The following is a 25,429-nucleotide window of genomic DNA, read 5'->3' as shown; positions in this document are numbered from 1 at the left end:
AGTCAATGATGGTGCATTTGCAGCCATCCTGCAGACAGTTTCTCGACATATCGTCCGTGTCAAAAATTCCAGATATCTCAGACTCAGAATTACATTAAGGAGGCTGACGTGAACATTTTTTCCCCACTTGGCTGCTCGTAATTACGATTTAAACGCTATGACGCGAACGCAGCAAAAGCTACCGGTGTCTACCGTTAAAAACATAAAAACAAGACAACTTGTGCAGGAGGTGCATTTCTTATTTCTTGTGCCTCGTTTGGGAAAATTGTAATCCCTTACATTAAATCATATAAAAGGGATGGTTGACCGTTTTAACTAGTTTGATCAATGTTTAGTTTTTCACTAGTATTTCACTTTTATAACCGCTTCAAAAAAGCTGTAAAGTGCACTGAATTTTGTTGGACAATTCTTGTACTGGACCAGATGGCTTCTTACCAATCCATGTAACATTTATTAGTTTAACGCTGCACTAATAGGCAAGATTTATATCGGAAAAATACACCTGGCTTTTTTCAGCCTAAATTGAAAAGTTGTACCCTTTTTGCCCAAATTCATTTCTAGTGACTGCTTCATATACGCCACACAGAAAGTGTTTCATATAAACCTCCCATCAAATATAAACGTGTCTCTCTTAAACTGCAACAACTGGACTCGAGGGCTAGATTTCCTCATCCCAGTGGTAAAGCGGTTCAGCCATTATGTCTAAACGTCTGGTTAAGGGGGCACCAGACACAGAGAAGAAGAAAATAGGTCTGAGGAGTTAGATCACATGACGTTATATGGTTTCTGGGCTATGACATCCTGCCAACTGTTACGGTTTCCCCACTTCCGCCTCAAAGCTGCCAAAATGTAACGACTTGTAGTTTAGCTTGAAAGCAGAAATCTGTACGCGCGCTGTCGCCCCCTCCAGCAATGAGAGGTCATTTGAATGGGAGCCTGCTGTTTATGTGACTCAGCCACTGCAACACTTAGAAAATGTGCCAGCTAGTGAGGTTTGATACTCTCTCCTCATTATTCAGTTTTGAATTAAGGCGTGTAACTGATCATTATCGACTTTTTTTTCCCACTAAATTGAACCTCGCTGTACTGCAGTGGCTTTACACAGCCGATGGTGTCATGAGGGTAACGTCAGCAGCAGCCAGGCAGCGAACAGGCATCACGACCGGCCCGCTGAGTCTGATGCGCCTTGAAAACCGCAGGACTCGGGGAGAAGTGAGCAGCCCCCTCTGCGGTCTGCTATCTCCCCCGACTGACTCATCGACACATCTGGGCCTAAGTATATGGGGCTCTCCTGCCCCACGGGCACTCGGGTAAATGAGAGATAATTAGCTTTAGTTGACTTTAATGAATGGCTTAATGTTGTGTTTCATTTCTGATGAGAAAAATATAAAGCTCAGCACTTATCAAAGGGAGGCCCCGCGCCGACGTTCCCCAAGGCTCGCCGCTGGTGTGGGTCTGTTTGTTTTTGTATTTGTTGTGTGCGCGGGGGCGAGGCGGGCTGAGCTGAAGATAGCTGCAGCATACGAGGGAGTGGTTTGAAAATGTGGCCGCTGATCCAAAGATCAGGAAACCTGCTGGGATACACAGTAGCAAATTCATCATTCGAGCAGGGAAGTTATTACAGATGTGGACTGTTTGTCTTTACTCAAAGCTAGAAAAGGGCCAGAGCACTCCACTTTGATTTCCATGTCTTCTATATCAAGATGAGGCCTCAATAAAGGCTTTGATAAATCCCACATGCTTTGATATAAAGCAGGAAGCGTCTCTCGGAGTTATGACAGTCATTCATCTTAGTTTCCGATAAGTGTATTGCATTGAGCTGATGAAATGAATCATTTTCAACAGACACAAGATCCCGCATGGATTTATTTGCTCTATTCAATCTTTGATAACAAGCCGCTCTCAAGCTCCTCAGATATAACTGTCATCTACATTTCCATGTCTTTACACTGACGCACCATCACTCGCTGCTGCAGCTTAATGTAGTTCATTATCTTTGCAGCGCCATTAAGAAGTAAAAGCTAATAAAAGCCGGACTTGGCAGATCAGTTTAGTGTACTTTTACACACTCTACCTTTTCCCTTTTGACAGCAAATCAGGCTTGGCATCCTTTGACTAATAGAATGAAACACACTCGCTCCAGAGGACCTCACCAATCTTCTTCTCTCTGTGTAAACCAGGATTAACTGTGCACTTTTAAAAGCACCCTCATACTGACAATGGATCAGGCCAGGAAAAGCACATCCTGCAACGGAGGTGACCTCTCTGCACCGCTATTAAACAAATATTTGGAACATTTATTATTTATCTGAGGAGATGAATCTGCATTTCCAGGATCTGTTGAGTATAAGTCTGGGCCTCGGGTAAAGGGTTTACCTGGCTCAGCCCTCTCCCATGAGCCTCTAGGTCTTCACAAAACAATCCCTCTGCATTACAATACCCCACCCCACTTTATGGAGAGGAATAAAAATGGTTATTAATACAGCCATGAGGGGGCACGCAAGAACTAGGGGCTTTCTGCACCCCTATGGGGCTACTGCTGTATAAGGTGGAGGAGGGAACGATGGATGAGGGTTTCAACAAACAATTTGTAAAGACTTCAAACTACTGGCAGGTAGTACGTGCTTACAGTTCACAGTAGGGCGTGCTTTGGTATGCGATTGCACACGCACAGTTTGCTCCCTCCAAACAGCGGTGGTCCGATCGTAGCTTAGGAATTCGAACAAGGCACGGCAAGCCTATCAACCTCTTCTCTGTTTGTGCAAGAGAGCGTTTAAAGAGCGTTTAAAGAGTTTGGAGAGTGGTGTCTTCTTTTTTAGCCTTTTCCAAAATCAGAAACACACCCATAAAAAAATTTAAAGAATTAAGCTGTGAGTTTGTCTGCTCTAATATAAGCTGCAACCAACAGCATGACCAGCTAACCAGCTTCTTACCTAGTAACCGAGCATTACTTCCAAGGCCAAGAATGGTGAATAGACTTGCAGTTATATAGCGCCTTTCTAGTTTTCCAACCACTCCAAATTTCCCTACCTTCAGGAGAAATTTGGGGTTAAGTATCTCGCCCAAGGACACTTCCACATGTGGACTGGATGTGTGGACAGATTGAACCGCCGACTTTCCGATTGGTGGACGACATGCTCTACCTCTGAGCCACAGCCGCCTAGCATATCACTACCCAATGACATTAGTTTGTGGAATCGCGACCAGCACATCCACTGTGTAGTGTTCCTCGACTGCGTGGAAGCTTGGTCCCGGATGCTATCAGTCTTTATGGTAATGTTGGTAGCTCTGAGCAACCCCAGCCAAACTCATTACCCGAGACAGCGTTGCATTAGCCAAACACAGACAGTCCTGATCCTAAAACCCTTTTTCTGTTGTAATGTAAAAATGAAAATGTGCTGTTTGAAAACATAATATATGAAGTATATAAGCCAAGCTGCCAAATGGGTATGTTAGAATGCAATAAAGGTCTGATCTTACATTTTTCCTTATCATCCTTACAATACTAGGACTACCTCTACACGGCAGTATATTAACAATGATGTTTCTTTACTTCCATGTCTTCTAACATGGATCATGAACTGGTGAGGTTCTAACTAGAGCTGTCAAAGTTAGCTAGTTTGTCACAAAGGAGGCTCAATATCGCTCCAAACTTACACTAAATTTTGGCGAGGAAAAACCGGCATGGCCATTTTCAAAGGGGTCCCTTGACCTCTGACCTCAAGATACATGATGAAAAAAGGTTTTCTGGGTACCCACGAGACTCCCCTTTACAGACATGCCCACTTTATGATAATCACATGCAGTTTGGGGTCAAGTCATAGTCAAGTCAGCACACTGACACACTGACAGCTGTTGTTGTCTGTTGGGCTGCAGTTTGCCATGTTATGATTTGAGCATATCTTTTATGCTAAATGCAGTACCTGTGAGGGTTTCTGGACAATATCTGTCATTGTTTTGTGTTGGTAATTGATTTCCAATAATAAATAAATTAAAAAGCATAAAAAATCCAGCATATTTGCCCGCTCCCATGTTGATAAGAGTATTAAATACTTGACAAATCTCCCTTTAAGGTACATTTTGAACAGATAAAAAAATGTATGATAAATTTGCGATTAATCATGATTAAATATTTGAATCGGTTGTCAGTCCTACTTCTAACATTAACACCATTAGTTAGTTAAAACCTAAAAAGAATTTCAATGATAAACTGCATATGTGCCCCGGGAGAGCAGAGAGCTTGAGCTTATGGCTCTATTGAGACAGAACAAGGTGACCATGTGTGATCCACACATCTCCACCGCGCACGCATATAACAATGTGTGATCGTGCATGAATGTTTTTTATTAGTATGTGTGTTCACGTGCGTGCGCACACTCCTCATTCTCTAATTCCACCTGGTCTGCATCCTCCTGGTCTCTGTGGGTCTGTGAGGGAACGGGGGAGGATATAGGAGGAAATTGTCCAGCATGATTCCCTCTTTATATCTCATTTCTACATAAGTCCTTTTATCCGCCCTTCTCTCTCTACTGGGAAACCCCAGGAGGAAATCCCTCACATGTTTGGACATCGAGCACAACTGTCCCAAAACCAGGACCAGACCCTAACAAGCGGGGAGCCAAGCTAAGTCAGACGGGCTTAGACACCAAAACAGAGACGGGGGCCGTCAGGATCATGTCGCAATCCCCGTGCAATAGCCAGTGATGAGGGAATCAAGGCTGGCCGGCGCTTTTTGTTTTCTTTGATTGTTTGACTAACTCTCGAAAGGCGCGTTTGTTCCGTCTCCTCTGATGATCCAACAGACTGCACATATTTTTTGGTAAAAATAGTTCATTAGTTCACAGCGGAAGAAAGGGGGGGGGGGGGGGGAGGGTGTGTTTGATGTGTTCGCAGAGCTCCTGTTGCACGGGGAGAGAGAGGTAAAGCCAACTCAGGAAGGGCTTGATCCTCTCTAAGGCCTGTGCTGCATCAAACACTTGTCAAACACCAGGCAGACAGACAGCTGAGTGGCTCTGACAGATCTGATCACAGACACGGGCAATAAGAGTCACCGCCACTCAGCTCCTCTACCCAGGCACCGCTCTTCCACTCCTGTCAATAATCCCCCTTCGACTCGCTAAAACACAAACAGAGGGCTTTGAGGCATATGGCAGACATTTTCCTGTTGTTTTTAGCTGTGTATGATTACGGTGCAATTTCAACGGTCATTTCAGGGTCTCACCTCGCCGAGGAGAGGTTTGTGTACTCCAGAAGGCAGCGGCATCTGTCGGAGATGCAGCAGGGGGACGGAGAAAGGAATCAAATCAAAGGGATGCTTAAGCTCCCGCTAATCCGAAAGAAATGTCTCAAGGCCTGTCGGGATCACGGTCCTGAACCTTGCCACCCAGCGGGAAGGAGCATTTATGTTTGAAAGGGATTTGATATGGTACCTGGGAGTGGGTTGAGTTTCATGACACCGACCACTCAATCATGTCCTGAGGTTTTCCTCGGAGAGCCGTCGTGTTACATTCACTGAAAAGGCAATATCACGGGTATTTCTCGTGTAGCAAATCACTCAAAATACAGACATGGGGAAAGTACTCCCCAAATATGAGCGTACCAAATTAGGAAGGGGACACCTACCCTAGAAAATGTTAAGATTCAGACGCATAGTAGGTATATTATAGTGCATAACTATGTAACGTTGTGGTTGTCTAAAAATGCCTTATTCAGCGTGGCGGCGGTCCACAAACCAATGGGTGATGTTGCGGTGACTACGTCCACTTACATACAGTCTATGCTCCAGATCAGTGACTTTCCTTTCAACTCACAGATAAGCAGTTTATAAGAGTAGACGGGCTTGTGTCTCAGCTGGAGAAAACACGTTAAGATCCCTACCTTCTAGTATTTTCTCCGCTAAGCTGAAATTGCTAACGTGTGACATCACCTTAGTGTTTTGTGTTGATGGGAGTGTAGTGCTCTCCAGCCTCAGTAAGTTGGCCCTGGCCTCTACTTACCACTATAATGGCTCTGCGATTAGTCTGCATCCCCCCCCTGTATTTGTCACTGTTAATTCACAGACGTACACACACAGCCGAAGGCCGGCACAGGTCTATACTTGCTGCTTTGTTGTGTCTGCATGTCTGCACTGGTACCACGCTCGTGGACATGAGTGGGTCAGAAGCCACAGCCTCTCTCTGGATCACAAGCTGTAATTAACAACTGGGATGTCTCTAGAAAGACGCCCGCCGGAGATGGAGAACGAGGAGCAGAGGAGAGGAGAGGAGAGCAGAGGAGAGGAGAGGAGAGGAGAGGAGAGGGGCTTCTGGTGGCTGAGCCAGTGCAACTGTGCTCCAGATGTTTTCTCCCCCGATCGGCTCCTCGCCTTCCTTCTTCTCTCCTCCAGCCAGACCACTGGAGAGGGACGACTCCAGCGCACGAAGCGCTGTCCCGAACATTGTGCGCCACGCGAACACATCCTCTCCTCTGTGGCATGTGCACGATGTTCCTCAGACGGCCCCGCGCTGGTATGATATGTGATACATGAGCGAGAGAGTGTCATTAGAGTGCGAGACAGGAAAAGAGAATGGAAACAGGGACGAGGAAAGGAGTAGATAATGTGGTGACTTGTTCTGCCTGTGAGGTCTGTTTTATTGTTTGGCGGTGTCTATTACGTGTGTCTCGCACTCTGGCTGTGTGGACGTGTGTGTGTGTGTGTGTGTGTGTGTGTGCATCCTCATCTGCCTGGCGTGGTGTAGATGTGGAGATGAAAGTGTTTGCGGCCCACAGGAGAGCTGGCAGCGATGTCGGACTGGAGGTCTGGCAGACAGGGATGCAGCTCCATCAGACAGATCCCACTCTGACCGGCTTGTGTTATCTAAATATGAGGTGAGAAACCTCAACACTGGGGCCTATTCCAACAAAGGGCCAGACCGATACAGGCACTTGATGGTTTTTGACTGGACTGAAGCAGAAAACAGATGATATTTTGTCTATTTGATATTGTTAAATTTCACCATTCCCAATAAAGCACAAAATTCAATATTTTCCCAGAATTGTATGCCTGTCAGAGTGGAAGAGCCTCTACATTTCAACCATCATATTACACTCCAAACCCAAACTAATGATTTCCTTTAAATAGGGCTCATGATACAGGGGGTAACGATTCAATATATTGAGATATATTGCGTTAATTTAAGCAAGGCGAAATATTGCAATTATTTGCAAAAACAACACATAAAAACGGCATTGTTTTGGTCCCAAATTGCATGAGATTATCATAAAGTGGGCATGTCTGTAAAGGGGAGACTCGTGGGTGCCCATAAAACCCATTTTCATTTAAATATCTTGAGGTCAGAGGTCAAGGGACCCCTTTGAAAATGGCACAGTTTTTCCTCGCCAAAATTCAGACCTTCCCTCTAGCTTTAAAACTGAGCCCGCTACAACCTCAAAAAAGATCAAATAGCGTCGGATTTTTAAGAGGTTAATTAAAAATCAATACAATGTTTTGGAGAATCAATATCACAACACATAATATCGCGATACTCATGTGAAAGCAGGTTTCATTGCAGGTTTTACAAAAGGCCACTTCTTGAAGCTGCTCTGTAAAATCCTCACTGATTTGTTTGGTCAGCCTCCTGATATAAAATGAGGAAATAATCACGTGGTCCGGGGAGAACCTCCGTCATATCACAAGTGGACGTCTCTGTCTGGTAGACATCAGATATTTATAAAAAAAGACCAAAACACGGTCCATATACGAGTCCAACCCTTCAAAGATCTCATCACAAGCTGTTGCCATCCATCCCTGTAAAGAAACAGACCGTGTCTTGTCTGCCGTAAAAAAAAAAAAAAAGAAAATCACACGGTGTAACAGCACAAACTGCCTATCAAGGGAACGTTCACTGAGGACGCGCTTTACGGCCCCGACCGTGTCACGGGTAATATCGGCCCATATACTGCTCAGCGGGGGGAAATAGCTCCCGTTTGTGGGGCATGAGAACATGAAAACATTCCACTTCTGTACAGTATTTCCCCCTCTTCCTCCTCCGCCTCCTCCTCCTTCTCCTCTTTCTTCTCCCCCTCTCCAGTTTGCTGCCACTTTGTTTGTTTGTGTACGTCTGTTTTTGATGGGGCTGTTGATGTCGGCCCATATGCCTCATTTCCTCTGCCAGAACGACGGCAACGGAAGCCTCGCAAACCAACGCAACGTTCCTCCTCTCTGACAAAGTCACGCTGAAAAAGATCTGCAAGCATTACAAACGATCCTTTAAGGTCATGATTTCATAAAACTATGCAGCTTGTTGTCATGGCTGAGTATAAACATCGACTTCTGGAGATGTTTTTAGGCCGTCAAATGGACATCTACTCGACATCAAAGTGGAATCCACATCCGCTAGCTTGGATTTATTGGAATGGCATTACCACCGATGCACACTTCACAATAAAGCGAGTGAAACAAATAAGAGGACTGCTGTATCTAATGTGTGTACACGAGTCTACAAAAGGCAGTTCAGCAAAACCACAACTCAACTGGGCCAAAGAGTGTGAAAGAAAACCCCTTTACTCACACCCCTCCTCTTTCTTCCTGCTTGGAAAAGACCAGATGACAATAATGTGGAGTATGGAGCCCCAGCGAGCGCCGCTGACCCCTCCTCTTCCACCTCCCTCCTTCCATCCCTCCACCCCCCTGGTCTTTGAAAGGCCTCCACATGTTTATGGCTCATGCCTGTGGTATGACGATGGATTCTCCATATAAAAGCCAGCGGGATCATGGGGTGTTTCAAATATTGCTCTCTGAAGACAGTTGCTGACAAAATGACAGCAGCCATATTTATTTTGGTCAGAGAGCAGAGGCACTTAGTGGGAAGTTAATCAGAGACCCCCACCTCCTCCTTCTTCTCCCCCCCGCCCCCATCCCCTAACAAGGAATGTACCCCGAGCAGAAGAGAAGTCTCAGAGACTACTGGTAATGACTTTCTCCTCCGAAAGAAGATTTAACGCTGCTAAACTGCACGACAGGCAGAAAAATAAAGTTTGGTTTGAGGACATCAGCGTAAAGCAAGTGTTGATTGCCTGTCCAGACATCAGTCGAGATAATAATTTTTTATCTGGTTAGGAGGAGATATGAAACATAAGCGCAGGAACGGGGGAGGAAAAAAAGAATAATCTATGGCAGAGATTTGCGAATATGTTATAGCTGAAACAGAACTTGTGTTAATTTGTGAGTGTGACCGCGGCGGTGACCATAACTGCCGCTGGCATCGGGATGCTGGAGACCTGGCCAAGTCAATGACAGGTTGATGTGTCTTTCCTCTTCACCCGTTCACTACAGCACAGTGCAAAGCTTCCAAGATGCTCTCTGTCATCTCGGCTTTACGGTTTCCCAGTGTGTTCAGCATGAGGAAATCATCATTATGTGTCTGTATCTGAGTTTTTTCATCTTCGCTACCAGATTTCTGCATCATTTAATTAAATAAATGAACGATGCATGTTGTGTGGTGGGCGGTGGGCGGTGTTGGTGGGGGGGTTGTCCCAGTCAGACGCCAGCCCAGGCCCTGTGTCCGGAGCCATCCCTGCTGTCCAGAGGAGGCAGGGTACTTCTGAGGCCTTCTCACCAGCTACTGTGTCAGCCCCTATTGAGCGGCCTTATTAAATGAAGATTAAGCTGTGGCTCCCCCAGTCACAACAGGCTGCGGTGTGGGGCACACATAATCACTATGACAGGTCGGCTGCCAATTAGTGCTCTCCTTCTGTCCTGGGAAAACGCTCCTCACTCCGCTCCCGCTGGCGGGAAGAACTGATCCGGATTGTCCGTGATATTACCCGGGCCAGAGATCGCCGTTAATCACCTCCCGTCATTCCACCGTGGCATAAATGAGAGCCGGACTTGTCATCTGTGCACCAGCTCTCCCTTCCAACAGTCCCGACTTCCCATAGAGCACACCCGGGAAACATTAATTGGAATAATGAGATAAGTACATGAAGGAACAGAAGTGCAAAACTCTGTTCTCGAGTGCTTTGGGTAGACTTCAGAGTGGTGGCTCGATCGCTGTTTGGCTTGGACAAACTGCACCATGAGCTCTTCTGCTGAGACGAGAAGAACACGCTCCATCAATTAGCCTCAAGTTGGAAGTGTGCATCTGTTTCAGAAAAAAGCTGGCCTGGTGGGAGAAGGCTACGTCTGACGAAAACACATCCAGAAATGTGTTTGGATGTCGGGCTTCCAAGCCAAACACAGGCCAGACTCCGATGTGATCATACCGGCTGCGTAACTAGAATGCTCAGAAGTGAATGGCATCTTTCGCCAGAGCTTAAACCCTTTGGCTCAGCGAGTATAAACACCAAAATTGTGTGTGACACGCTCACGCGCATGCACGCGCATTAACTGCTCGCTCGTACGCAAAGACTGCCAGAAACCGGAATTGTTTGGTGTCTCGGGCGGCGGGCGCTTACAGACAGGGCGGTTGAGCTTCCTCCGCATGCGGATTCGAGCCAATCACCGTTGCTCTGTGCATCGTTTTACAGGAGCAGAGTCTTTGGAGCAGATGGTTCGCAGACGGTGAGGACCAGGAGGTCCACAGCACTGTGGATTCACCGCAGAACCACACTGGCTTCAGACAAGAACCTGGCGTAAATCCCACCAGTCAACCAGATCCTCATGGGATCTGGTCGATCCGGGGCGGATCTGGCTTCACTTTGGTCCCCTAGCTGCACCAGACTGTAGGTGCTTGTGGGGTAAACTAAACAACTGCCCGCCTCTCTGTCATGTCCATTGGCCTTAAATACAGACAAAGACCTCGCAGATGTCCCACACCGGTGGAGTGATGAGGTGGTAAACTGAGTCGTCCACTGAACGTGTAACAAAAATTGTTTATCCAGGGTTTCAAATTAACGGCAGAGGGAAAGGACATCATGGCTACAAGAGGTAGTTATAACAGTTACAGTATAAACACAAACTGCACACACAAGTCATGACAGACAGTATTAGTGGTGGCTGGATCCGAGCACTCTGATGACTGATGGGATGGAGGGCTTGGCCTCGATTGAGCCCTACAGCAGCAATGGTTTCTCTGGTTACACACGCGGGAGATCAATACTCCCACAGAGGCCCGTAGCTCTCCAAGTACAGGTACATAATATAATCATTATATACTCCCTCTTTCTTATTCTTCCTCTTCCTGCTTTCCTTTCCTCTTTCTTTCCATGAGATCAGCAGGGTGAAGCTGAAGCATTTAGAGTGTAAATTGAACTGCATTGTTCTGGAAAAAACAGGTCTTAAATCTGTTATCAGTTCCAAAATGTGCTAAGCTATAAATGTTTACTGTTCCATAACTTCAAATAGTAAAACTTCTGTTTCTGTTCGGGTTAAACTGTTTGCTCGGCCGCCTCCTGCACTACAAACGCCCCTCAAATGAATCGACTTTTACCTACGAATCAAGCAAGCAGAGTTGCACAAATGTCACTCCTGCCTGCTGCTATTAAGACTTTTGTGCCGTCTGAGAATCTGAAAGCCGATTTGTAAAACTGAAATTAGCCTTAGAGTTGCAATGGTGCGTTTGTGTTGGACTTTAGTCCTTCTTAAATCCCAAATCAGGGATTACATTAAGAGTGGGAGTTTGGAGAGCTTTCACATTTTAAGTTGTTTACACAAGATCTAATGTCACCGACATGGCAGACGCAGCTGTTGTTCGAAGATTATAGTAGAGTGGGTGGGCAAGAGAGAGAGAAAGGAAAATACCCAGATGGATTGATGAGTGAGCAGAAAAAAAAGAAGCATAGAAAGAGCAATCGAACGTGTCGCACGCGTCTGTTTGTAAACCAGTGAATCTGGTGACAGGGGTTGCTGGGAAATCTCTGCAGGGAATTTCTTAATGGCATCAATGTGGAGCAGCCGGGCGCTGCAGCGTTATCGCTCTCCTCACCTCCCATCAGCTCACAACACAGAGAGGGGGGGGGGGAACCCAGTCTGTCAATGGTGATAGTGCCGGAGCAGCTATTAATAAAGTCTCTTTATTGTTTATAGGCTGTTCAGAGCACCGCTCCAGGGAGCCGGAGGATAGACGAGCGTTTTACCGTCTCAAGGGTACAATGCAAAACGGCTGGCACATGCGCCAGCCAAGCAGCCACGAGACGAGACTTCCTTATTCCTCGAGAGATTATCTCTCACATTTTCCATTATATATGAAAACCAAATTTAAACAGCTGGGTGAATTTGACAAAGATTTTCATCAGCATTGCACGGACAGTTTTCTAATCACTTGATGTTTTCAGAAGTACTGTGATTAATGGCAACGGGAACACTTTTTTCAAAATAAATAATGCTGCAGTTGTTTAATCTCAGTGCCAAAAACAACAGGTCAAACTATTAAATGTGGCTTTAGATGCAGATCCGTGTGACGCAGCTGGTGGAAACGTACCAAATTCCCATTTGTATTCTTGCCAAACTTCAACAGTTAAAGATTTAAAGCTTGAAATTAGCTTGACAGTTGGATGGAAATGGCGCTTCTGACAGTGTACCACCGCATATTTTGTATGTCCGTGCGCTCCACGCAATCTTTTCCCCCCGACCCCGCCCTTTTGCGGACAGAGTGCGTTATCAGGACAACGCTGCTCTGCCGAACGACCAACAGCAAATGAATCCCAGCAGTAGGAATGATATACCGTGTTTACACTGATCGGCAACTTGTACGGAACGCATCAGACACGGTTTACACAGCTCGTCATGTTCGCTGTGAATGCCTCGCCTCTTGACATTATCTGGGCTTTACTTTCTCTTCCTTGTGAGTGTTTTACAGAGGGATTAGATCTTTGCCGACAAAGAGGGGAAAAGAAGAAGATCATTCGCGTTTTTTTCTTTTTTTTTTCTCGTGCGTCTCTCCGCTAAGCCGGGAGACAGGGATCTGTCAATGACGTCCAGTGTAATTTAAATACGTAGATATGTAGAAATGCAAGCCGGGGTGATCAGATAAAGCATTGCCATAAATAGTGTCTACCTACATGCTGCGTCCTCTTATTTCCTGTCTCCATTTAATCCACAGCGTCTTTACGGTCTGCAGTTATATAATCCTGTGCTTATTCTAAACATTGGTGTCTGGTGTCCGCTGAGAAGAGCTGATAAAAAAAATGTTCATTTTTAGACTGTCTTAAGTTCCAAGTGATCATGAAACACACTTCTTATATTTATATTTCCTTCTGAATATAAAATCCATACATTGAGGTTTTATAAATTATATTTAAAGACTCCATACTGCACTGCAAATCCTGTTAGTTTAAGTTGTACTAGGGACCTATTGCTTACAAAGACCTTGAAATCTGTATTAATTTAAGGATGACCTCAGCCCCTTCTTGAACCTCCAGTTCCTGATCACCTGTGTTTCAGAGGGCAGCCTCTCCTCCCGTCGGGCTACGCTTTATTATCACTCACGGGAAGTGATTATTTTACAATGTCAGTCGGTCCAGCTCCCATGCGACGCCACTGGATCTCCTCCCGTTCGAATTTGGCGGCTTACATTTTTACATTTGTATTTATTTGAACCGAAAAGTGTTGCGTTTCACTGCCTTTTGCCAAGTGGGGATTTTTCACTAGCGGTGGAGCAGTGGGGGAATTAACAACACATGCCCAAGTCTGAAATTTACCTTTATTAAACGGGCCACCGCAGCACTTCACGAGCCCGGAGAGTCCTAAGATGCACACACAGTGACACGTTTACGCAGAGCTTTTAACCACACGGCCGAGGCCACTGATCTTCCACAGAGAAGTAACTCAGTCGTTGGATAATAAGGAACTGTACTGAGTGGTTTGTAATGAACAGTAGCTTTAAGTAAAATGGACACAGGGAGCCTGCTGTCAGTTTATAAAGGACCGAAGAAGAATGGCTGTGCTATGCACTCAATTTAGATTTCACAACAACTTCCCATCAGTGACTTCATGCTTGGGATAATTGATGGCAGTAACCATGCGCAACAATGCCAAATTTTAATTAAAGGAGGTCATAAAGTTTCTTCGGAAAAGGTCAAGCAGGCGCAGCAAAGTCATGAAGAGGTGCGCGGGGGTTGGGGAGAATTTCCCCAACAAACAGGACGGGGCTTTAGGAACTAAATGTGCCATGGAATCACAGTTTCCAACCCAGAGAGTAGCGACTGCCTTGCTGGTGCTGAAATATGAGAAACTATCAGGGTTTATTTCAAGTTTATTTACACTTTCACCACTTCACTAAATGATCCTCCCATCCAACACTCCGGGCCAAAAATGGAGAAAAATCCTCGAGGTTATGATATTTTCCTCTTTCTGTTAAACAATGTTTTTCTTGTTTTGACAGCCTGAATGATATCTGCCACTGTAATTGCTTCCTTATTTGGTGAATTAAATATTTACACTTGGCCTATCCTAATCCAAAGTTTATGAGAGACGTTAAAGTGCATTAAGGGGAAAGACATTTATTTTAAAAGCACTGCTAACTGAGGCCATCACCCCGAAATGGTGTTTGGACCGTCTGAGAGAAATGGTTTACTTTTTGAAAAAAAATATTTCCCTTAGCCGAATTCTCACAGAGAGAGAAATTCCAGAATTGACTTCTCATTTAATGGCCTGACATACATGCTGTGTGCACCGCAAATATCTCTCGAGCTGACGGGAGGAAACAGAGACGGCCATTGAGGAAACCTGCAGTTCGTACTTTGAAGAATTCCACTGAGGAGGGGAAGGGAGATGGGAGAGAGAGAGAGAGAGAGAGAGAGAGAGAGAGAGAGAGAGGGGGGAAAAATATACCTCAGAAAAAAGGAGCTGGCTCGAACAAGGCCGCCATGGAAAAATACTGATTTCATTTCATGCACGGAAACGCCACTGTGCACCTCAAAAACACAGACGGTGAAAAAACAAGGCTGAGTGGACGGTACAAGGGTTACATGAAACAGGTGGAACTCTCCTGTGGGATACGTGGGCTGTTTTTCTTTAATATTCACCGGAGTAGTGTAAACTTTAAAATGAACATGGATGGAGTTGGGGCCGACTGACAGAATATCTCTCACACATACATCAACATGTGGCTGTATAACATCCTTACCTCTCCTGCAGTGCCTCATGGCCATTTTGCACATCCTGGACTCGGCGATGGTGGGACAGGGTATTGTGTCCTTGGGTGGTTTCTTTACAATGTGCCGCGTCCGGGTCTCCAGACCCCACTTATAGCCACAGGTTTTGTTTCTCCTGGTGCAGGCTCCCCATTCGCTCCACTGGCCCACCTCGCAGCCCTCTGCAAGAGACACACAGAAATGATGATGTGCAGTGAAACGGCAGCAGAGGCAACTCGGAGACCTCAGGTCAAGCTTTAATACAGGGCGAAGAAGCTTTACTGGGATGCTGTAACCTCTTTGTGTGTGGTCCCAGTTCAACTGCTTGTTTTTCGGTCCAAAATAAGCAGGCCAACTGAAAAGTTACAGAATACTGTGTACAGGCAGCGTCAGGTTATTGAATAGGCGTTATCAGTCGCTATAAACACCATAGATATGGCTCAATAGGGGCCTGCTACACCCACTAGTAGGTTTTATTATCTATTCACATGGTAGATCACCGAAAGAAGGAATAAAAGAAAACGACAGCAACCTCTGGCGAGCGTAGTAATTATGATAGGAGCAGAAGTGGAAGTGAGGCGCTGTAGTATAGACAGCATGCAACTCCATAAGGGGTGGAGGTCGAGTGCTGATGGATGAGTCCACATGATTTTCACCCAGGAGACCGGAGTTTGCATCCTGTGTGTAACCAACAACATGTAGTTGTCTTTGTGTTCACAAGCGCAAAGTTTCACTTTCACTTCTGAAATGTAGTTATTTTAAGCCAAAACAGTTTCCCCTAAACTTCACTGTTTTTGTTTCCTTGACCTCAAGAAGTTGTAGTTTTGTTGCCTAAACTGAAACAAGCCTTTTTGTTTGTGTCCAAAAATTTCATTCAGTTTTACAATGTCTTAGAACAGTTGTTTTAAGTTTCGCTTTCACTTTTACAATGTAGTAGGCGTAGCAGGCCTTACTGACCCACATCTATGGTGCTTATAGCGACTGATAACGCCTATTTAATGGACTGATAACAGTTGAACCAGGTGCTACAGGTAAGGAAAGGTGTAAAAGACAGAGTAGTTTACTCTCTTGACAGTTTTTAAATTGTTTGTACATTATTGTGTTGTTTCACGTACCTCCACACTCCATGGTTTCCTCCAGCGGGGCAAAGCCCTCGGGGCACTTCTCAAAGCAGCGCCCTTTGTGTAGGTAAAAGCCCGACTTGCACTTGGTGCAGAAGTCTTTGCTGAAGCAGGACTCGCAGTTCTCTATCCTGCACCCTGGAGGAAGGAGGAGAGAAAAGAGGAGAGTCATCAGGGCCTGAGCAACCCTCTCATCTGGAGTTGATCGAAAGCTAAGGGGTTTGGGGAAGGGGGTTCTTGAAAGGATTATGCTGTCCCTCCCGCAAAAAAAAAAAAAAAAGCCGTCGATGCCCTGTGAATCATTTCTCTCCAGGGCTCAATGTGTATTTCACAAAACCTGTTTCGCCTGACAGATATTTCATTTTTCATCTTCCTGTTCGTGTTCAGAGTGAGCGTGAAAACGCAACAGTGGAGCCGGTGAGGAATCATGTCACGCTGACCTCTTTCAACAAATTGCACCAACATCCAACAGTCTGGATACAAACACACGCCCGCTCATATGTTTTCAACTAACGGTGTTGCTGCAACAGGAAGAATACATCCCATTAGGGCTCTGAATGGTGTCCTTAATATGCTACCCTATCACCCCACACTGCTCCAATCTGTGTCCATGACTGAGGATTATTGGGAAGTCAGGTTTTCATTAAAGGGGGAATGATGGCTCGTGATCACAATGCCGGCCCATCTGCGTGGCTCCTTTAAGTTCTGGCAATGAAAGGGGGAAGGTGGGTTAGGAAGGGGAATGCATGGGGGGGACAACAACATTTCACGCCGCCTCGCCAAACAAATGCTGATGCATTTAGTCAGCAAACACAACACAGCAGCACACTTATCCTCCCACGCCACACCCTGCTGCTGCGCATGACACGCAGCGCCTGCGCTCGCAAAGAAAGGCACGGCAATGTGTCATCAAGCTCTCGCTCTGCAAATAGCATGTCAGGCAGGGCCAAATTACTACAACCACACCAACAGGGCGACGCACGGGCCCACATGATTAGAAGGAGCCTCCCAGAGCTGGCTAATTTATGACGTTCCTCAGAGGCTCTATGTTGCCCAATGGGCTTCCAATGTCGGGGGGAACCACAATCTATGACCTGCAGCCGCCGTCACCCACAGGGGAAGGGGCTTCCCAGGTATCATCTGCTCCTCCGATCGTGTCTCGCACGGGGCACGCAACCACGCATTAGCGGATTTCTCGGCACGCAAAACCTGCGTTAACTGTGATCTTCCACATGTGAGAGCGACGGAGGCTCTTTTATCTGTGACCCTTGCAGGGCCCGGGGAAGGGAAGGTTCTCACAATCACACCCCTTAATTACACCATCTCCAGCTAACCATCAGGCCTCCTCCTCGACATTCCTCCAAAACGAGGGGGTCCCTCCCCGCTTCACTTTGAACCCTAAAGTATGGCCTCTGCCCACTCACTCTGGTCTCACGCTTTCCCGACCAGTCTAAACAAACTGTGGACACACACACACATATGCACAAACACACACATACCAATCAGATATGGCTGGAGATATATAAACCCACTCTGCAATGAAGCTGTACTCCACATTCTACATTAAAAAAAACGTAGATACGCTGACCATAAATCGCTGATCTCTTTGGTAATTTCCTGTGTTCTCCCATCATGTTATTAATTCAATCATCTGATATTATTTATCTTATCTCGGCATTTCTTTCGCTCCATGTTATCTTATATCTCAACATATGTCTTGGATCTCTGGAGTTACGCAGTGCTGTGGAGATTTTGGTGGAATGTGTGCGTCTAAAGGAAGTATAAATGAATTTCGCTGTCCTTTTTTTTTTTTTTTTTTAGCTCTCTGCCTCTCATCCACTTCGCTCTGGGTGAAACTGAATCAGTCATGCTTTGGGGTTTGATACAAGACAAACCCAATACAAGGAGCTAGACTAATAAATCACCGAGCTAATTGGAAAGCACAAAGCTGTCTTTTACCCTTCACACTTCCCAGGCCTGTCATCACCTGAGAGACTTTTAGCTCCCAAACAAAAAAAAAACAAAACAAAGAGTAAGAAGGGGGAACAAGAACATCTGGCAGTACTCTCAAGCACTGGAGTTGTTGTGCAATCCCCAGTTATTGACAGTAAATAGGAGCAACACAGCTGTGTGGAATACTGTATCCTTGTAGTAGCAGTAGCACTTTACAAGGTTTTTGATTCAAACATCACAGGCGGTTTCAGATGGTGTAAAAAAATGCCCGGAAACGTTGTTTTCTAAATAGAAGATAAGTAATAATGTCGCTCTGTGAGATGGATGAGGTGGATGACACATCAATGCGTCTCCATGGGAGTTAGAATGCAGGGGAGGTGAAGCTGGAGGGGGTCAGAGGTCATCAGAGAGCGCGGTGGGTAGGAAGGGATCACTATGACAGACATTTATCCTTCTTGTCCAGTTATCTGGCAAAAAGGCTATCTGGGACAGCGTGGGCTATCTGTGACACTGGAGAAGCTCCCACACTGATCAATGGCGAGGTCGGTAGCCGGGCAGCTGGTCCAGCAGCTCCAGAAACTGATACAGGGGAGCGGGTTCACTCTCCCCGCAGGATTAACCTCTGGACCACCTTTAAAATCTTCCTCTAGGTGCCTCGGGGAGACTAATGAGAAATAATGAGGTCATCAGATCCCATTGAAGGCCCGGTGTTCCTGGGACTTAAACGTATTATCATCATTATCTCCCAGCCTGGTTCTGGCTGTGAGTTATATCATGACCACGGGAGGAAAAAGCCTCCCTGAGAGGAATTTCAAAAGCTGCGGGTGAAGTGGCAGAGGTTTGCGCGATTTGAAGAGATGTCGCCAGCGCTGCAGCGGTTCCACCGTTACCCGTATCTCCGTTACACTTTTTTTTTTTTTGTTTGTTTGACTTTACACTTGGATTTTATGTGGCTCGCATGTCAAGTGCATTTGAAGTTGAGAGATGAGTCACAGAGCATCACTTGTGCTCTAATGGTGCATGCTTGGCAGAAGATGGTCCCTCAGCTGTGGTCTGGATAGGGAACCCGCCGATTTTATCATGGACACGCAAAGCCTCAAGTCAGCTCCAGTCAACTTCTGTTCCTCCGCAGCCTGACAGCACCATGTGTAATCACTCTATTTATTTACATGAATATTCACTGCGTAAAGAAAGGGTGCTAAATCATTTTGTGAGGACGAATTCTCTCGTGTTCCAAACGGGGTGTTTCACGTTATCTGAGCCGGAGGGCGGGTTGTGGGACCCACTCATCAGCCTACCGAGAGAGTCTCAGCCTCCTCCAGAAAGCTAACCAGAACCGATGTTGCACAGCAGGAGTGTCCGTGTCGTAAAAGGCCTGGCAGTGCGAGGGGGAAAACAAGCCCCATTTTTCCATCCTTTGCCTCCAAGCTGAGTCGAACAGCTCTGACCTACTCTCTAGGCCCTCGGGTTTGGCTGACATGGAAGCTTTGGCTTGCTCGCTGCCACCCAGCCATGTCGTGGGGAGCTGCAGATGGCAGGAGTTCATGGCAAAGGCCAGAGCTGCCATGTTCTTCCCAGGTCTTTCTGTGCTGTTTTTTCCACCTGGGTGCTCCTCCGTGCGGCCAGCGTGGAGCTAGGTGCAGCAGAGGTGGTGTTCCCGTCAATCAGCATCCCCCAAAGAGAGAACGGCGATGACAGATGTGTCAGCGGTCCTCCCAGCTTCTTCACTCCAAGGAACACAGTCTGTGATATAACCTGCCACGATGTGCTCCTGGATGTGCTCAGCCAGCTCCAGCATACACACAGACAGCCCAAGCTTCAGACAGTGGTCAAGCACAGACAGCCGGCCCTTCCTCTCACACTATACACTTACGCAGAGTTGTGAAAAATAACCCGATTCAACTCTGCGTCTGGCCGTAATGTCCCGGGAAGCAGGGCTCGGTTTGGTGGGTCCATTGTATTGTCTGGCAAATCTGACAGAGCCGTGAGTAAAGCTGTGATGATTAAATGTCTCTTGGTAAAGCTCAAAGGCCAAAAGCAACTGGTCTTTTTGTCGGTTAGACTGTGCAATGGAAATACCCACAAGCTCAGAATCAGAGCGAGAAAGAGAGAAGTTGAATGAGAGACGCCGAGAGGCTGCCAGCGCTGCCAGCTAAAGGTTGCAAAACCCGTATTAGTGCCTTTATGCGGCCTTGGTACCAATTTGGCCGAGGCCCACTATGCATGGCTCTTATCCACCTCCAACCCGACGAATTCCCACGATACCCACTTTAAATCTAAAACGATCTTGGAGAAGTCACATCCAATCACCTTCTGCTCCCAGCCCTAATTCGATGTGACAAAGCCGCGAGAAATATAACAATAGGATTTGGTAACAGATTTCCTCAGTCCGACAAATGCAGTAAAAAATAAATCACAATTGGCAATCCAAAACAATTACCCCTGACAGAGGAGTCTCTAGTGGGACATTAGGCTGGCACTGACTGAGCTGTGATATTTAAACCACGCTTCCAGGATATTGGCAATCTCAGGCCTTGATCAGGCTGGTTGTTGGTTGGCAGCGAACACAACTGGGGTTTTAAAAGCCCGCTGCAGTGGGATAAGGTTGGTGGATATAGTGTATGTATGTATGTATGTAAGTATGTGTAGCGTTGGGGGGTCCATAAGATACCCTGAGGGAGGAAGTTTTGAATGCAGCCTTGGTCCCATGCTGACCCTCTCAACCCTTCATCTCTTCTAAAAGACAGCTCTGATAGTCGCCTTTCAGCTCATAATTCTTCCAGCCGGAGAGTGATACCAAATGACAGAATATGCTTTGGCTGGGGAATGTATGTTAAAACCGAGGTATTATGAAATGTGACTGAGGCGAGAGCATGACTGCACCGCATTCACACAGATTTGGCTGTACATAAAGCCGCACACTGTGTGACCGTTGCTACAAATCTTCTCTGCGGAGTGGAGGGTTGACACCCACAGACACTGGTGTGGGGCCTCTTCTGGGCAGCTGATAAGAACCCCCGTGGATAACACTGGAGTTACTGCATATGGTTTATGGCTCATATCAAGCTGTCCATTAGCTGCTGAAAGGAGTTCTTGCAAAGCACAGAACCAATAGAACTTAATAATAAAACAAAAAAGCATTGCTAACGAACCGGCTACATGGTAGTTAACATTGTGGCTCCCATGTCTCGGGCCTCTCCGGAGTCCAGCTGAAGAGTGGCTGTAAATGGGCTTCCAGTTCTGTTATGTTGCGGAAAGTATAGTTCCCATTGTCGTTGGCTCTAATTATGGAGTTATTCTGTCTGCAGTGTGGGGAAAACCCCCCAGAACAGTGAGCCTTACAATTTAAAATCATCAAGTGAGGCACAGTAGTAGTCCTGAGAAATTCGTTATTATTATGGCATGGCTAATAAAGTAGTATTAATAATTAATAAGTAACTAATAAATTACTTCCTACAAAGTACTTCCAAACCTTTAGGAACTTAAGTTTCTAAAACCTGCAATGAATGTGGATTTCTTTGCAAATTGCATAACTGAAAATAATTATAATGTTCAATTTTCTTTCCATCATTTTCTGTGATTGAATCGGTACAGCCTAAAGTCGGGCTGCAACTAACTTTTTAATTATTTTCAGCATCTATTAATCTTCCCATTATTTTCTCGATTAATCGTTTGGTCTATAAATTGTCAGAAAATATTGAAAAATGTCCATCCCAGTTTCTCAAAGTCCAATCTGATGTCTTTAAATGTCTTGTTTTGTGAGTCCACAACCCAAATATATTCAGTCTTATTCTATACATGATATAAACCAGATAAAAGCAGGTAATCTCCATATTTGAGAGGCTGAAAACAGCATTTTCTGACGTTTTTGCATGAAAAATTACTTTAACGATTATTATCAAAATAGTTGGTGATTATTTTTCTGTCGATCGACTAATCATTGCAATTCTACCCTTTTACCTTCCTTTACCATTTGCCTTTTTACTTATGTAAATATTGGAACATAATATAGGAAGATATTGAGAGACTACTGTTCTGAATTTGAACGTGACTCTGGCCTTTTGTGTTTAAATGTTTTATTTGTGCCCACAGTCCAAAGACATGCAGGTCAGGGGAAGTAGAAAGTCTACAATAAATTGTTTCTAGGTGAGACTCTGATAACTATACCTGTGTCCCAATTCAGGGTTCACAGTATCTCCCCTAAAGGATGAGGCTCATCAATGTGGGTCTTTTAGAGGAGCAGAAGGCCATGCTGAGCCTGCTCTACCCTCACAGAGACCAAACCTAATGGTGCATTAAGACAATCCTCAACACACAAAGTCATAAATGTACAAGTTTATGACCAGGAGGTTGACTTATAATACAGTCTGAACTGTGACATTTTACCTCAACACATGGTGAACGACTGACATATCACACAGCTAATGTTTTAGCCCGGTGATAAACTGATGACCTGTCCAGAGTGCATGCTGGGATAAACCACAGCCCACCCATGGTGCTGAAAAGGAATAGGGAAGAATGTTTTCTAAATGCTGTTTCAGAAGTTTTCATTAAAAATAATATATGCACACGCTCGCAGCATTGCACTGGCCTTAAGCTTCTTATCGAACCATCTGTGTGACTTTCCTTGCGTCAAACTGCATCATATTGCCAGCTCGCAGGGTAAATAGTGTATTCATCTCTTCTCTCTCTGTCACATGCCTCGGGAGGCCCTTCAGAAAAACTTAAAGTGAGGTTTGAGTGTACAAGCCTCTTGCTTGTCTTGCTCTTGTTTTCCTTTAGCCAGGCAATCCACAAAAAAAATTCTTGAATGAGATAAGATCACACAGACAAACTCTGGTGTAATAATAAGCAGCTGCTCCCTAAGTGATTTCAGAGGCTGTGTTTGAAATGCTCATGATAACAGAGACGTAATGCCACGTTCCAGGCCTCTTTGGAAACCAGGAGCACCCGGCAGCCCCGACCGCGTCGGCGGACAACCCTTCGCCGTCATTTGTCCATCGTGCCTTTGAGCTCTCGCGTACCAGTTGCCCGGGTCAACTCACATATAATATTCACTGACCCGACAATTAGCTTCCAACTCAAATATATGGAGGTCGGACATGAACCGTTCAGTGAAAATGACATGCGGAGCGCAGCTGAGAATGAGGGTCAAATAGGAAACTGGATTAGAGAGCCCTGACTGAAGCAGCGATCACATCAAAGTAGGCCTCGCTCTGAGATCTGATGCTACGTGACAATACAAGATGTTGTTCTATGAGCAGTTTGTACGGAGAGGGGTTCAGATTAACTGGCCGCACACATCAGGATCAGTTAAAGTCAAAATTCACCCAGCATGGGGATACCGCGGTTAGGATGGCAGGGTTAAAGTAAAAAAAAAAAAGAGAACAAGATGTCTTTCTCTTGCAATTCCCTGAGTCATGAAAATAGGGTGACATGACTGTTACTGGTTAAAAAGAGCAACTGAGAAGGGATCCCTCTCCCAGATTTGCAATAGATGTCATGTGTACAGAATAGACCAACATAATGATAATTAAAAAGGTTTCTTACATTTTCTTCCCTGTTAAAAGAGGGTGTCGAATGCTACACAGATTGTAAAGCCCCCTGAGGCACATTTGTGATATTAGGCTATATAAATGAAACTGACTTGACTTGACTGACGCAGCATGTAAATAAGACAACTTTGGAGCTAGTGGGAGGCACATTTTTCGGCTAACTACATCCTCACACCTGCTAGCTAACACATACCGGACCAGTCTGTCAACTGAATGCACAGAGAGGATATAAACCCTTTATCTGAAGGCCATGTTTACACACCGGAGGCGTTCTTTTAGCGCGATTAATTCGCACATCGATATATTTTTTTCTAACTGCTGTTTTTGTCATGAGTACTTTCACACAGAATGTGAATATTACGTGGCAAAAAAGCGTCAGGTTTTTCCTGAGCAAGGTAAATTTTCCGCAGCTTTTGCATCATGAACAAAGGCATCAACTAATCACGTTGTGCGTACACTATATTGTAAAACAACACAGAGGCTCTTTGGTCCGAACCAAGAGGGCAAACTTTATTACTCCTTTTGACCTTGACTACGATCAGCAGACCAGATCTACCGCTTCCGTTCTTACCTTTCACAATAAAAGCGCTAAACATATACAGTACACTGAGTAACTGTTTACTGAAGGGAACTCAAATTCACTCAGAGCATTTTGCTAAAAGGAAATTCAATAAAACAGCTTACAGTAGTTTAGGCTATACAACAATTTAGACTGCCAGACGCTGCTCTGGGTCAATAGGATCCTGGTAGTTGGTCCTCTGGCTGCCCGAATCTATTCAAACCTTTTATTGAAATTGTGATGCATCCGTCGCAAGTTTGCATCGCTGCCAATATGAATAGTTTTGATGCAAAATATACGCAGCAGAGTATTTCGTATTTTCATGTTGTTTATTCGTCACGCCCCCGGTGTGTAAAGGTCTTAACACCTGGTAAGACAGCAAGCAAGCCGACCCCCAAAATATCAAAGTAACGGAGCGTTAGTGGAATCAGCTACTATTATGTTAGATGCATGCTACTTGTTAGTGAAAAAAAGTCATCACTTTTACTTATTAATGCATTACTACCCAATATTCATGTATAATCACAGCTTGTGCAGCAAAACATAAACATGCTGTGACGTCAAATTGCCAGATTTTTGGGTACTTAAGTTTCAATTTTCTAAATTAAAGTACCAACATCCAAAGTTGGCTGGTGCAGCTTTAACATGCTTTTCATTTTCATAATCAAATGGAGCCAGCGGATGTACTTAAATACTTGCGTCTAGGCCGGCAGTGATTGGGTAAGCAGAATGTAAGTGTATTTTTTTCCTCCTGCGGTTGCTCCATGTTCGTATTATTGGGCCTAAAGGTCCGGACACCCTCCTCTGGGGCTTGCGTCTGTCAGGAGTTTGGCTCGGGGAACCAAATGAGTTCAAGTTCCTCTCTGTTTTCATATGAAACACTCAGCCAACACCTCGGGCTCCGTGTAAAGCTATAAAGGCTCTCTCGCTCTCTTCGAGCATATTCCATGTTAAAACAAGGTTATGAGATCGGGGTGCTACATGAGGAGGAGAGGGAGACATTTCATTAATTGGATTTTACAGTTATTCTTTAACGAGAATCAGGAGAGCATATCAATGTTCCGCTGTTATTGTTTGGAGTTTTTTTTTTAATAGTAAAACATAATTGAGAGCGTGCGAGACCGAAGGTGTGGTCTGTTTCAAGTTATTAAACCAAAAAAGTATTTTCCACAAAAACGTGTGTTGAAAAA

General features: G+C 45.3%; 1 protein-coding gene across 1 annotated transcript in view; it reads right to left on the bottom strand.

The window, feature by feature from the left end:
* Positions 1 to 25,429, bottom strand: part of rspo2 (R-spondin 2) — a 64,350-nt gene that overhangs the window by 9,479 nt on the left and 29,442 nt on the right. The window contains exons 4-5 of the mRNA XM_037784160.1: positions 16,167 to 16,310; positions 15,045 to 15,233 (exon numbers count right to left, since the gene is read on the bottom strand). Coding sequence (XP_037640088.1) covers positions 15,045 to 15,233; positions 16,167 to 16,310 — 333 coding nt within the window. The remainder of the gene's footprint in view (positions 1 to 15,044; positions 15,234 to 16,166; positions 16,311 to 25,429) is intronic.

Source organism: Sebastes umbrosus, chromosome 11 (genome assembly GCF_015220745.1).
Source record: "Sebastes umbrosus isolate fSebUmb1 chromosome 11, fSebUmb1.pri, whole genome shotgun sequence".
NCBI classification, from domain to species: Eukaryota; Metazoa; Chordata; class Actinopteri; order Perciformes; family Sebastidae; genus Sebastes; species Sebastes umbrosus.
The sequence above is the reverse complement of the archived record's forward strand: the minus strand, read 5'-3'. Positions and strand labels throughout refer to the sequence as shown.